The 15,997-nt window shown below is 36.0% G+C and overlaps 1 protein-coding gene across 1 annotated transcript; it reads right to left on the bottom strand.

Annotated features, from left to right (window-relative positions):
* Positions 1-1,498: 1,498 nt before the first annotated feature.
* GPR85 (G protein-coupled receptor 85) lies at positions 1,499-5,615 on the bottom strand. The gene is given in 3 exon segments (XM_052000968.1): positions 1,499-2,920; positions 2,923-4,141; positions 5,373-5,615. Coding segments are annotated over 2 exon segments (1,125 nt in total). The 5' UTR covers positions 3,971-4,141; positions 5,373-5,615; the 3' UTR covers positions 1,499-2,843.
* Positions 5,616-15,997: the final 10,382 nt, after the last annotated feature.

The raw sequence follows: 15,997 nt of genomic DNA, 5'->3' as shown, positions 1-15,997 counted from the left end.
TGTCACATTGTCTTTCACAGTGATCTTGATGACTTAAAAACAATGCTGACCAACTGGAAACCAGTTCATTGTTTAGAATCTGATCTGCAATAGTAATCTAGTTATATGTATGTTGAAATAACAATTAGGCAATTTAAACCACATCATGTTTAAGTGGCTTCCATTTTACCAAGACTTTCAGGACAATTTGGTTTATAATTTTCTTATGTTTGTTTACTTATGAGATATTTTTGTATATGGGAAGCAAAATATATTAGAAATCATCCCTTTGCTTTTCTACTCTTAAACTGTTCTCTTCCATGAAATGGATACTAATGTCCTAACATCTTGTCTCCACAGACCTTCAAGGAGGCAGCTATGGGGTTGAAGTTGTTAATGATTATTAGAAGTCTTCCTGCTTAAGGTACACCATAGCTGTAATCACTGTAATTTTTCCCAATGAAGATTGTTTTGCAATTGGATATAATCAAAATAACATTCCTTTGGCAAAAAGTCCTCCATTATGATTCAGACCATGATATTAATAATTCTCATGTCAATGAGAGAAGCGGCATGATATATTAGTTAGGGAGCCAATCTCTAAGTGAGGAAGACAAAGGAACAAATTCTGACACGTTGGCTGTTTGTTCCTAAGCAAATCACTTCACTTCTAAAAGGTCTGAACAACTCTTTAAAACTTTAAATTACCAAGAAGGTGCTGACCTGGATTGGTAGAGGTAGTTTCCTCACCGGGGACTGCCCTGTGCCAATGAAATCCCAGGTCTAGTTCATGTACAAATGAAGCACATTATTTATATGTTAAGATTCACTTCAATGTAGTGTATTCATTTTAGCCACAGATCCAATCAACTTTGATATAAAGAGAAAATGAGGTCAGACTGCTCACTAAATCATTAATTGAATTCTTTGCACTTATATGAACAAAACTCTGAATGGTTTCATATATCATTCTAAATTATCGTGAACTTTTCTGACTTGTAGTAATATCTTTTTTTTTTTTCTTATACTTAAATGAGTTTTGTGGATACAAAAATACTATACAACAAAAGGGGCCAGCACCACATTATTTCTAGTTATATTGCCAGAAAATGATTTAAATTTGTCAGATATTTACTGTAGATTGTGCTTCTTATAAGCTGCAAATTCATGGTACTAAACTGTATCTACTTTTCACAATTATTTCAAAATTCTTAGACAACCAAGTATGTTGGTTTGCACCTTCAAATAAAAAATGGCCTTTTAGAACAAGAATAAGGGTTGATTATGCTAAACCATACAACAATGCAATTGAAGATATTATTTATCAGATTTGTGCTCCCCATCATTCATATATTTTATACTTTGGGAGTATGGCAACAACAGAAAATAATAAACACACCTACAATCTCCCTAGTTTGTGCTTCCTAACAAAACTTTTTTAAGGTAAATTTTTAAAGGCAAATTGAAAAAAAAAAAGTAAAATTTTATTCCAAGAAAATTAACAGGCTACACAGGTAAATTTTGGCAAATGCAACTTTATATTGAAATTCACACATCTGTATCTTAAAGAATGAGACTCACAGACTCTAATGTATTTCTAAAATACCAGAAATCATATTATAAGCTTTCACAAGTTAAAACTTAAATAATTTAAAACGACCAATACACCCAATGTGCAGAAAGTATAAACAAGACTGTGCCTTCAGTAGAATAAATGCTCCACAAATTGTGCAAGATATCATACTAAGCTGCGGTCTCCCCATGACAGCTGACTCAAAATATAAACATACATCAACTGCCTGTGTTTCTCAGAACAAACTAGAATGGGCAGCACACCTTAAAAAAAAAAAAAAAAAGATTCACATTATCCCAATGATGTGCACCCTAATTTTTCAAACCATGGGAGAAAAAGGAAAGAGAGGATTAAGTGATCTTTCATGCACTCCCAGATGACTGACCAGAATTACGGATTCAATTTTCCTTGCCTATTTGCTCCAATGATAAATAAAATGGAAAATACTAGATAACCCTTTAAGGCAACATGTGTTTGTTCTGTATTATTCTGACTGCTCAATTATGACTCGATATTACCATTAATGTTGCCTACCAGACAGATATCTAGTATTTGCAAAATAGAAAATGAGTTGAGTAAACCTTTTTACCAAATCAACAAAAAAACTACATAACATAGTCCAATGCTAGTAATTTTACCAGTAAGAAAAATGGCATTTAGAAACAGTAACATATTTGGGGGTGGGAGTGGGGCGGGAAGTAAACTCAAAATGGAACCAAAATCCTGCTTTTGGAATGGTCCCCAAAACTTACAAGGCAAACAGATTTTTAAGTGTGATAATCCAATAATGCATGGCACATCTTTAGTTGATTACAGTACTTTAAGTCCCCCAGTAATTAGTCTTTGCAAAAACAATAAGAGTATGAAATGTTTCAAAGTCTTCAAACTTCTAAAATTAGTTTTTTTTTTTTTATCAACACATTTACCTCATGTCAACTTAATTTATTAAGATGTCCAATGCTAATCTTTTTTGATGGTCTTATTTTATGTAGTGATATACACAGCATTTAGCACTGATACTTAGCACCTGCTACTTTCAGGATCTAGATTTCAACCACATAGAGAAATTTAGGGCAGTGGTTCAGTCCTTTCTTAATTACAAACCTTCACCAATGGTCAGCAGGAACACTTTTAGATTTAAAATAGGATTATAGGTGAACTAATGCAAGGACTGCAGAATGTTGCCCAAATCCTTACAACTGCTGATCCCATTCTTGCTTTTCTTCTCAAGATATGGCTACAGGCCACAATTGCTTAGCAGAGAAGGGTAGTGTTTCACAAGGCTAAAGATTTACAGATGCTCCCTCATATAACACAGTAAGGTTCCCTTGGTAACCTGGATTTTCTGCAGTAAAGAAGGGTTGTGCTGAAACAGCGCCTCAGCTCCCTGTTGGAGAAAATGCAGACAAAAGGATTGATTCCTGCTTGGGCAAAACTCATCCAGACAGCGGCTGTTAGAAATCCCCCTGGAACTACAGGCCCTCTTGCAAAAACTCTCCAGTAACAGGCCACCAGGTAGGGGCCCCACAAGGCGAGGAAAAGGAAAGTCATGATGTAGAACATTCTGCTGATTCTCTTTTCCATTTTGAACTCGTCTAAGACCAGCAGCCTTCTTCTGCCTGTGGTGTTTGCATTTTGCCTAATGCCCAACAGGGTGGGTGGTGTGGGGCCCCTTCCAAATCCTGCCAGCCAATTAGCAGCTGCTTGACCGCTGGCTCCTGGGCCATGAAAAGTCCAGTTCTGGCTGACTGCTGCTACAAACTGGACTGGCTTCATTTTCCTTCGATCGTGGACAAAAAATATCAGCTTGAGGTAGACAAGCTGTGTGGCTAGGAGTATGAGGGCAAGGAGCAGCATAAATCCCAAGGAATCATTAGCCCTGAAGGAACGATGTTGAAAGGTGCATTGATCCTCCTCCCTAATGAATGAATAAGTGCCCACATCTAAAACTGGGGGGAATGCCATGGCTACAGAGAGGGTCCACACCATACAGATGACCGCCAGACAAGTCCAAAAGGTCAGCCTTTTTGTATAGAAGCGGTGGTGAGCTATAGCTAGGTACCTGGTGACGCTGATGCAGAACAGCATGAAAGCAGTGTGGAAGCAGGACAAAACCCCCAGGAAGGCGATCACTTTGCAAGTCAGAGTCCCATAAGTCCAGGTAGAGCCATTTTTAACAGAGGTGAATACAAATGGGAAACAAATTGCAGATCTGAGAATATCTGAGCAGCAAAGATCCAACAGGAAGTAGTAAGGAGCTCTATGCAAGGTCTTATCTTTGACTAGCAAAATGGAGATCAGAAGGTTACCCACCACGCTGACTCCTATTATGAAACCCAGGGAAGTCAGTTTCAGAAAGGCGGTTAAAGGAGAGAGATTTTGCAAAATGTTGTCAGCTGCATGGCTATAGTTCGCCATAGATGGATGGATGCTAAGGATATTGCCTCAGTCAAGTCTCATGATCTATATTTAAGAACAAGGAAGAAATAGATCCATACATCTTACTGCCACTGTAATCCACAAAAAAGAACTGATTTGGTGTCTAGTCATACATCCTCTTTTCTTCCATCTGATTTGCCATTAGAATATCTGAAAAAAAATTGAGCTATCAGTTCTTAAGTTAACAAGCAATGATGTCAAAAAGTACTAACATTAAGCCATTAATTTATGGGAAAGCAAATGAAGTTGTAAAATGTAGTACTCTTTTTTTTGTTTTACATGTTGTGATTTTTTTTTGGGGGGGGGAGGGCAAACATTTAAGGTACCTAGATATCAGCTGCATGCTAGTGTTCAGTTTGCTTGAGATTTCAAAGGATTTGCTTTGTTTATGATTTCTTAGGTGATCTAGTTCAGAAATGGTCTCTGTGTTATGGGAAAGGTACATTTTACTTAAATACCTTTGAGATATCAAAAATGAAATATTCCTAATTTTAAATGGTGTCAACTTAGGAATTAATCATTGGCATGTAAAATTAAACCTACTGAGACTGCTAACATAAAAGACATGGAGAGAAAGGAACATTACCTCCGTATGTCTGGGGTCTTAATATTTGTCAATGTTTTACAGATAGCTGCTCTGTTGATATGGATCACACCCAAAGAACCCCTGCAAAATTTAGGTATTTTAAGCAAAGCCCTTCAAGCACATGAATCAGAAACAATCGTTTCTACATATTGTCTAGGCAGAAGAGTATTTGCTCTTTCTCCTAAGCCATGATTTCATCCATTAGAATTTAGAATGAATAGAGACCGGTCCTAGGAGGACACAAGAGTGATGTGATTTAGTCTTTTGTCGTTCCCTTCCCCCATCCCCTCCCCCACCTTTTTGGCGAGAATTTTTTCTCTTTTAAACCCACATGATTCTTAGTTATGGTTAATGTAAATATTGGCTAAGGAAACACACCCAGAGGAATAAAGCACTTCGATTTGTAAGTCTTGGCCGCCCGGGTTCAAATGAATATCTTGGGTAATTAAGCCTCTCCCATTTACACCGCTATTCCCAGCTCCAAACAACAAGTAGCTATATTTTAAAGCAAAAAGCAAATCATTTACAGGGTACCCAGATGCTGGGTTTGGGGCCATGCCAGGGAAGCCAGGTTTTTCAGTTATTTCCCCCACTAAAAGCGTGTTCCCTTTGCTACTCTTCTACCACCCAGACTAAGCCACCAAAAACCCTGACAAAACCTGCGTCGGATGATTTTAATTTCCCCACTGGTGTGTCCTCGGGTAAATACCGACAGCACCAGGCATATTACGAAACCTGAAATCCGCCACCCCTGGATTTATAATAGGTACATGCACATGCACACACAGTACATACACGGAGATGGGAAGAGAAATCGCTTCTGTGTTGCAAGGGAGCTGTTCTTGGTGGTTCGCAGCCCAATTTCCCTCAGTCTTGAAATGCTCTCCAGACAAGGAGCTCCCAATAAGCCCTGTTGAAGATGCATTGTCTGTGTGTACTTCCATTATGCAGTTTATTGTCAAAAACCACAGGGAGGTATCTCTGCCCGTGAACCTGCAGCTCCATCACCATCGAACCCCCCCTCCCCATCAACCCCCCCAACTTAACTAAGAACATATCCTCCTACCTGTTGGTATTGGATATCCCGACAGACTATAGCTTCTTCTTTCTATAAATTGCTGATTTTTTTTTTTTTTTTTTTTTTTTTTTTTTGCCTTAGTACCTTGACTGAGGATCTAGTCAGTGGCTCCAACAGCGCCTGCGCGTTGAAGCCTCCTTGAGCTACTAGCCTCGTCCTCCCCTGTCGCAGCGGCACAATCTCTCCCAGTAACGCAGGAGCCCCAGCAGCGGCAGCACCAGCAGCAGCAGCAGCAGGGGCAGCAGCACCAGCAGCAGAAATAGCAGCAGCAGCAGAAACAGCAGAGGTGGCGGCAGCAGCAGCAGCAGCACTAGCAGCAGCAGAGGCAGCAGCCACCGCCTCAATGAGGGCAGCCGCAGCAGCAAACCGTTATCATTGCTAGCTGGATTTATTGAGAATCCTGTCCGGTCCTCCTGGGAATATAAAGGCTTTGGCCCCTCTTGTTGTGGCTTCTGAACTTTTTCTTTGCCTTCATTCAAAGTGAGGGCCTGGAAAGAACTCATTATGCTCTTCTCTCCTTCCCCATCACCGCACTGTAGTACTTTGCAATGCATTAGGTCCTGCGACCAGTGCCCGTCCCCTTCCTCCCCAGCTTCCCTGCACTCCTCCTCCCTTCTTCCTCCTCCCCTTCCCCCCTCCCAGATTTTTTTTTTCTCTTTCCTTCTTTGGGTATCAGAGCTTCTCTTAGTTTCTTTCTCAAATCATTCCCAAGCTGATTCTTGAATTTGCAAGCTAGCAGAAAGACTGGTATATAGAGGGGAGCGAGGAAAAAAAACAACAACAACATAATTTTATTTTAATTGGGAAGAAGGGAAATCGGTTAGCACAAGTTACCCCCTGTCCTTGTTAATCATCTGTATACGCAGATATGTATATTACTTGGAAGAAACTGAACACACCCCGCCCCCCGCCCTCCTGCCAAGCCGCATAACATATGGTACCCATTCTACCTTGATAAATACGACTAAAATGAACAGCCTTGGGAAGATTTTGAAATGACATTTCTTTCTCCTTCTGGAGATAAATATGCTTTCCCCTTTTTCATTCTTTCCCTTTTTATTTTCTTTTTCTTTCTTTCTTTTTTGGCTCTCTTGAAAGTACAGTAGAATAGATTGGTGATGTTAAAGCTGTTGTTTGTGAGAAAGCTTTCCCCGCCTTTGTGAATACAGATGAAGAATACTAAAAGATAATAAGAAACAAAGTTATAGCTACCTAAGGTTATGATGATATCACAGAAACTGCATAATCAGACATTTAGGTGCAACTAATGTTACCGAAGCTGTGCATTTCCTTATTCATCATTTCCCAGATAATACTTTGTTTCTTAGATATCACAATATTTTTAAACAACAACAAAGAACCCCAACGGACATACTTTCACTAATTCCCACTGCAAAACGTCTGCCTCTCTTCCTGCATGCTTATTGTTTTATAATATTCTGCTAATGAAACACAGAAAAAAATAAAGATCTTCTCTACGGTAATAATTTGATCTCTAGGCAGCTATAAAATAGCTCTTTGCTGGGTGGTGAGACAGTGACATTCGGGAGAACTCAAGCCAATCAGCGCACAGATAATATGAATTGATTTGCATATCACATTGCTATTGGATACACTGCAGTAAAGGTTTCTCTTCCCCCCCACCCCTTAAAGCTTAAAAATGAATACTTCACCTCATGATGTCACAGCCATTACACAAAGCCCTATATTGGTAAGATGACGATGATGTAACACTTTTATGGTTACGCTTGGATTTTCTAATCTTATTAACTGCAAGCAGAATATTTTACCTAAACAGACATACAGCCTATTGTTTTGGCATTCAGTTATTGTAAAAACATCACAATAAGCCTAAAAAAGTGTTAAAAGAACCTGGAGACATTTTTATTAAAAACAACAACAACAACAACAACAACAACAGCAACAAACACCCTTCCCCTCAAATGGTTTCAGAATATTATGTATTCTCTCTCTTTTATGGAGATATGTTGTGAAAGTGTAAATGATCACACTTCAAGTTCTTATATACTTTCTCTTTTGTAGTTCAAAACACCTTTAGTATAGTCAATATGGTTTTTATATCCATGGAAATTAAGAAACAGAAAATGAGTGTGGGGGGCATCTTTTCGAAGCTTATTAGCTTTCTTAGGCACTTAAGGTTGATAGGCTAGGAGGGGAAAAACAAAAACAAAAAACAATTTTGAGGTGGCCTAAAAGAGATATTTTAAAAAACATTTCACTAAGAGTGAACTTTAAATGCCCTCCTCAAAAATGAGTCTCCAATGTATGTGTTAAAATTTCACAATGCCAGTTATTACTATGAAAAGTATCTTCGTTCAGTAATTTATTAAATATTAACATCAAGGGAGGCATAAAATGGGAAGGAGAAAAGTGAGAAACTTAGGCTGCCCAAGGGAATATAAATGGGATTCAAGACATAGGATAATATGTACATTAAGACTTCATATGTGCAATTTCTTCCATTTTTGGTTTTTTTTGTTTGTTTGTTTGTTTGTTTATTTTTTATTGTTGATTTGTTGAGACAATTGGGGTTAAGTGACTTGCCCAAGGTCACACAGACAAGAAGTGTTAAGTGTCTGAGGCCAGATTTGAATTTAGGTCCTCCTGTGTAATGGGCTGAGGCTTGAGTTGATGCACTGAGGTCCCAAGCACATGAGGCTAAATAGTAATTGGACCATACTCTATTAATATATAAGCTTGGAGAAAGAATGGCCCCCGCCTATTCTTTGTGCAAGTCCTGATGTATTGTATAGGAAATGATGGTTCTGGTGGGTGGAGGCAGGGGAGTGAAAAAGGAAGGGGAGGAGAGCTCAGCCCTCACTTGCTCTGTTAGCTGATTTCCTGTCGCAGCTGCCCATACTGCTATCGCAATCTTTCTTGCCTATATTTGCTATCGCAATCTTTATTCACCTCATCACTTGAATAAAGACTGAAGATTTTTCCTCTTAACCTGAGTTCCTGACTCCAGCTGATTTAAAATACCCGATCATTACACTCCTGAATTCAGGGGTGGTGATCTATCCACTACACCAATTAGCTGTTCCAATTTCTTCCATTTTCAAATGAGGAAACAGTGTCAGAGAGATTGAGGTACTTGTCCAGAGACATACAGGTAGGGAGGGAGTGGAGGAATTGGGATATGAATCCAAGGTCTTTGATTCTTAATCCAGCAGGCTTTTCCACCTCACCAAATTTTAAATTTGTAAAGTATTTAATCACTGAACATGTGGCTAAACTGTATGATCTCAGTTTCTTCATCTCTAAAATGAGAGATTGAATCAGATGAATATTAAGGTCCCTTTCAGCTCTAGATTGATGATCTAATAATGCTTTTACCAAACCTGGTGCTCAAAGACAATAATAACAAGCCTACAAGAGTAAGTAATTTCTATAAAATGGAAAAGAATTGGAACTATTCACTGAGTGAGTCTCACCATCTATGCCTCAATTTCTCCAGCTTAGACTAGAACATCATTTTTGTACTTTCTACAAGGGGCCAAAGAAATTAATGAGATATTTTCAAGGTGTTCATTAACTCTACTGGACTTATCCTGCCTATAGAGATGACATATATATATTTTAATAGAGAAACATTACATAAATCTTAGAGGTTCTCAATCACTTGGGTCATTGTTGTGATCTAGTTCAGATGGATCTGAATCTGTTCTTGTTCTTCTCAAAACACAGCTGGTTTAGCTTAGAGCCCTCCGAATATCTCCAAATCCAAAGGTCTGGTCCTTCAGCCTCTGCCTCTGCTTCCTCCAACCAGCACAGAGATGGAATGAATCTCTTGTTTCCTTCACTTGGGGCTCGGCTAGCTTTCTGGTGAGTCTTTCAGACCAGCTTGGTCTCAGTGGGGGAAGTGCAGGAGCCTAGCCACCAACTCCTCTCCAATGCAGCTGAACTCTCTTCTGCTACCAGCCAGCCAAGTGGAAAGTATATTCTCTCTTGCCTTGCCTCGGAGAGAGGGCTTCTGGCGTAATTTTGCTGAAATCCCGACTTGTAGCTTCTTCACTCTGAAGAACTTCTTCGACTGGCCCATTGAAGCTCTATTTATGCTCAAGAGAGGGATTGTGGGTTTTCTCCCATAGTGCTCTCTGGCCCAAAGAGCTTCAAGGGAGGTGTGAACTCATTGAACTCCAATGAGTAAAGGTGTGAACACAAGCCTTGTATTAATTAGTTCTGCTTAGTACCTTGTTTCAGGTTCTGCCCAAAACATCTTCTTGTAAGATTAGATCAACTCTAATTAGTTAGCAGTTAGTAAGGATTCCAACAGGTCATGACTTTATTTAGTGTGTTGAACTCTTCATTTTAACCTTTTAGCAACCAAATTATGAAAAAAAAGGAAGGAAGACTTAGAGAAGATGACACTTCTTAAAGATGGGTTAAATGGACTGGGGAGGAGGACCCACAACTAACCAACTAAAATCTTAAGAGAGGGGTACAAAAAAATCAACCAACTAATTAAAACTTTGGTTTGGAAGATTTTAGTGTTTGATATTTTGATATAATGGAACAGTTGTTATATTGAACATGATTCAGGAAGGGTGATGTATTTTGCTTGATTTGTTTTTTTGTAATAAATATGTAGGTAGAATTTCAGCATGAAAAACAAGTTAGCATTTTGTAGATGATAGGACAACAATTCAAATTTTTGCCAAGTGATTCACAGTCCCATGATGTGGGAATAACAGAGATTTGGACTGTGCTTTATTTGTATGAAAAGATGCATCAGAAAATAAAATATTCTTGGAATGTGTTGAGAATCATAGGCCATAAAGAAACATTCTAATAAATAACTTTTACCTTTTTCAGTTCTTCTCAAATCTACCTCAACTATCCAGCTCTAAAAGATAAAAATGTCTTTGTTGTTCTCAGTTCTTTCCAAGACTTCACAGGGATATTTAAGAAGTCATCATTGGTAATAATGCTTGAGTTAACTTGTACTTACTAGTTCTTTGGGTCACTTGCAATTTTCATTATTCTGAGATTATGATGTTTTGTTATATGCAGCCATTAAAAAAAAATACTGACACTTAAGAAATGGACTTTTATAGCAGCAAGTAGTTTAAGGTTATTAAAATCTTTGAATTCCATATTTTTGCAAAAGCAACTAAGATCAGAATATTCAATTTTGGATTCATCTTGTTGTATATCTGAAGATACTAGTTGTGTGATAGTGGAAAAATCATTCAACCTCTCACCCAGTCTGTATTTTCACTGTTGAAAGGAATCCCCTGTACTTACTAATTACTAACTTTTCTACCAGTTTCTTTTCTTTTAACATTTCTGACCTCAGGTCCCTGAGTCTAGAATTATACATTTATGAGAGGAGGCTTTGGTCAGATCTTCCTACTATTTTTCTATTATATTACCATCTCTCTGCTTTTCTATCTCTGTCTCTCACAAGTATTATATACACTTATACATATATACAAATACATATGCATATATACATATACAACCAAAATGAAATTTTCATCTATTCTTTTTTCCTGATTTGGATGGTTATATGCTATTTTCTTTTGAATTGCTATGGATTTCATTGAGGATGCTTCTTAGGTCTCTAGTATAATGCAATTTTTGAAAAGGAAGATTTGAAGAATCTTATCAAAAGAGACAATTCTCTGAATATGACATTCTCCTTTGTTCTAACCAATTGATGATCTAACTCATATAAACAGCTGATTCTAAATTGACTGCTATACCATAACCATCATTTCCTATTGATTAAAATGGAGTCATATTCATCTGTGTATGATTTTGTTCAGTGATTAACAAGAGTAATAGCTTCTGAAATGAAAATAGTACCTCTTGTATTTATATAGTGTCTGCCACTTTTGGAGATCTTTAAAATAAGGTGAATCTCAGTCTCCCTTGGGGATTTAAAATTGGGGCCTTGTCTAAAATGAAAATGATGATTTTTTTTTCCACTAGTAGCTTACAAATCATTTAGTTTTCATAAAGCAGTCCCAGCATAACAGAATATCTTTGATTCTTCATCTTTCAATGCAAGTATTTGATCTGAATATATATAGTCATCAATAATGATAATGCTACTGTTAATAACTATGGTGGAGAGGCAAAACTGGTGAAATAATGAACATGTATATGTTTATATTCTTTGAATGATTGGAAAACAAGATATCCTGTGCTGGGGGGATGAGTCCAGGGAAAATGCTATACTAATTGAGTAATTAAATATTTGGGTTAACTTTGAGTAATATGCATACATGCACATTATCTACTTGTACCTACAGATACAGATATTTAATTGAATATTTGGGTTAATCTATATTAATATATACATATTCACACATAAAATGAATCTATCTACATATATATATTTACACATATATTATACATAGACTTATTTTCAATAAACTGGAATATAGTGAAATATATAGCTAGAATATAGTCATTATATATGTATATATGTATGTATGTACATATAGATATGTCATATATCTCTATATATCACATAATGAAGATTTTTGATGATTCACAAAGTACTTCAGGATTATCATGAGAGGAAGCACTGTAAAGTCAAGTCTAGAGTTCATCTACTTCTAATGTTTACTGACTCTGTGACACTGAGTTAGGCATTTATCAGTTTCCTATCTGTAAAATTGGATAACAATCCTTATAAATAGTGAAAATTTTATATTCCTATGCCAAGCCCTTGGTGGGAGCACGTTGCTATGAAATTCTTTTGCAAATCTTAAAGTATTATATAAGTATGACTTATTATTTTTCATTATTTAATTATTTTATATATAATTTATTATATATATAATTATTTTATATATAATTTATATTATTTTACATATAATTTATTATTTAATTCTTATTTTTTTCAGATGAAAAGAAAAAATGGTCAAAATACAAATGATACTGGAAGAAGACATCATCCTGAGATTTTTTAATGTGATTTATTCCTCCCTGGGTTTTCTTCTTGCCTCTATAGACTTCTCCCCCATGTCATGGCAACTTTCTTATCCTGACTATTCCTTTGATTGGTTTATTCCTCCCAGAACCTACATTTTTGGGAGAGTGTCCAGGCTAACCACATCTTCATTCCTTCCTAGGCTTCACTTCTAGTTCTATGGATTTTCTCCATGGATGCCTTCTCCCCTAACTTTTATGCCACTCTCAACTGCTTTTTTCATTCTTTATTTCTTATCTTACCACATTTAGAAGGCAAGCTTCTTTAGGATAGATAGGGACTGTCTTTCTCTCTGCTTATATTTATATTCTCAAGGCTTATCACAGTCCTGTAATAAATAATACTTAATAAATGCTTGTAAATTTCTTGTTGTTAACTATATTTAATAGTCTGAAATATTACGTTAGTGGATAAAATAACATTTTTTTTGTACTTGAAATTTAGGATGTCAGATCATTTTCTATAGACTCACTGAAACTATCTCAGAGCAATAATAGTAGAAGACTGAATTAATTAATTAATTAGATAGATTAATTAATCTATCAACCAATAAGTATTTATTAAGTTTCCACTGTGTACTACATCCTTTTTTCTATATTATATTGCATTTGTCTTCTAAGATTTACATTTTGAAAGATTTTTGTTCCATGTGACTTGGAGATTATAAGTATTTTGTATAACAATGTAAAATGTTGTTTTTAAATTTTTATGAATCAGTGTTGTCTAAATGATTATGAGCAAAAATATGGTATGTAATCATGACCTGATTCTAGAGCAGTTTATTGATAAAATCTCTATGGTATTTTTAGTATGTGGATTTCTCATCTATCAGTTTATGGAAGATAATAAACTACCAGATAATGTCTTGCTAGGTTTCTGGTAGGTGATAGATTTTTAAAGTATGAAATGATGTATTACATAATTTCTACCTTTTCTTGCATAATCTACATTGATCACTAAATTCAGGCTCCTTACAGATAACTCTGGTTATTTAGTGCTAGTGATTTAATCTTGAATTGTCATCATAAATTCTTGTTTCCAACTCAGATCTTCCATCATTGATTTGAAGATTCTTTGTCAATGTATTATTGATTGAATACACATGGCTACTGTTCATGGTTGACCTTTTGTTTCCATTCTTGGAACTTTCTTATTTTATAGGCTTCATTAGGAGAGGGAAAACAACTTTTGCATATATTCTGGGTATACAAATCTATTGATTTGTACCTGTTGTAAGCTTTTAATATTGCTTGGCAAAGAAATGTCTGTGTGTTCCAAAAGTATTTCTCTAGTTTTTTCCCATCTCATTAATCTGAGACTACTTATCAATCCTTTTTTTTCTCCTTTTGGATATCAAGATATTAATTTTTCTATAGTTGTGCATTGGAGTGATGGGTCCTGTGTTTTATTACTATTGTTACTATTCTTCAGGCTTCTATTAGGATATATTAGGATAACTAGGATAATTTCTAAACCTGTCCTTTAAAAAACTATGTATTATGATATTTTGTAGTTGTTGATTGCTTTAAACATATTCTCTTGATTTAGCTTTGATTTCAGAATGATTTCATTAAGTCTTTTAACATATCCACCTATAGCCTTCTCCTTGTTATTTTTATATACTTGATGTGTCTTGGTTGGAGAAGACCAAAGTATATGCAAGTATTTTTTTTAATAACTTTTTATTGACAGAACCCATGCCAGGGTAACTTTTTACAGCATTATCCTTTGCACTGACTTCTGTTCTGATTTTTCCTCTCCCTCCTTCCATCCCCTCCCCCTGATGACAAGCAGTTCTTTACATGTTGAATAGGTTACAGTAAGTATATGCAAGTATTAACTTCATTCTTTGACTCAATCTGAATTCTGGATTTAAGCTCAAATCCTTTAGTTTATGTCTTTCTTTCATGTACAGTAAGAACTTTAGCCTTAGCAAGTCCAAGCTTGCTAAGAGAACTAAGCTGTGAGATGAAAGAGGTATTTGATTATTGTTTTTTGTGAAGCCATATAGTTTGACATAAGCAATATATATATAAAAATTAATTTGATGTTTTGGTTTGACTCAATTTGGAAGTTATATTTAAAACATGATAATGTATTTTGGTTTAGACTGTTCCTGAAATTCTACATTTTATGAGTTGTTCTTGGCATTATTGTGTTGGTGATATGTTTTAAATAGATAACACAGATCATAGATTTAGAATTCTCAAAACCTTAGAGACACATAAATCAACTGCTTTTATTTCACAAGTGAGGAAGGCCTGTGTGGCCCAGAGAAGTCAATAACTTGCCTAACATCAAAATAAGGGAGAGAAGTGGGCTTTGACAGGCTCTCTCTCTCACTCCATATCTAGTATTTCTTTCATCATCCCATAGTCTTGGACAATTTTCCATGTGGACATTAAATATCTTAGCATTCTCATTAAACTTGGCTCTATTTTACATATTTGTAATTTTTTTTTTTTGTAGTTTTATATTCATGGCCTATTTATAAATAAGACATGAGTGTAGAACTCAGTCAAGGTTTTGCAGTAGTCACTGAAAAATGTGGTAGTGCTTGAGAAATGGTAAAAAACACTTTGGCTGATACTCCCTCCCTCCTGCCCTCCAACTTGTGTAGACAAAGATTATACATTTAAAGACTAAGTATTATGCCCATCCTCCACCCTCAAATCTCTTGCTAGATGAGCACAGTTAAAGTTAAGCTCTGTATATCAACATTTCTCATTCTTCAATCTTTATTGGGAAATTTAGAAAATACTCTTTTTTTTAAATTAAAGCTTCTAATTTTCAAAATATATGCATAGGTAATTTTCAATATTCACTCTTGTAAAATCTTGTGTTGCAAAATATTGTTTCCTCCCTTCCCCCGTTTTAGATGGCAATTTATACAATATGTGCAGTTCCTCTATACATATTTCCCCAATTATCATGCTACACAAGAAAAATCAGATCAAAAGGGAAAAAAATGAGAAAAAAAAATGTAAACAAACAACAACAAAAAGTGAAAATACTATGTTGTGAAACACACTTAGTCCTCTTTGGAACTGGCCTGAATCACCTCACTGTTGAAAAGAGCCACGTCCAGTAGAATCGATCATATAATCTTCTTGTTGCAGTGTATAATGATCTCCTGGTTCTGCTTATTTCACTTAGCATCAGTTCATATAAGTCTCTCCAGGCCTCTCTGAAATCAACCTGCTTATAGTTTCTTATAGAACAATAATATACCATAATTTATTCAGCCATTCTTTAATTGATGGGCATCCACTCAGTTTCCAGTTTCTAACCACTACAAAAAGGGCTGACACAAACATTTTTTGCACATGTGTGTCCCTTTTCCTCCTTTAAGATCTCTTTGGTATATAAGCCCAA

The sequence above is a fragment of the Antechinus flavipes genome, chromosome 5 (assembly GCF_016432865.1).
Source record: "Antechinus flavipes isolate AdamAnt ecotype Samford, QLD, Australia chromosome 5, AdamAnt_v2, whole genome shotgun sequence".
NCBI lineage: Eukaryota > Metazoa > Chordata > Mammalia > Dasyuromorphia > Dasyuridae > Antechinus > Antechinus flavipes.
Note: the sequence above shows the minus strand (reverse complement) of the source record. Positions and strands in the feature narration are given on the sequence as shown.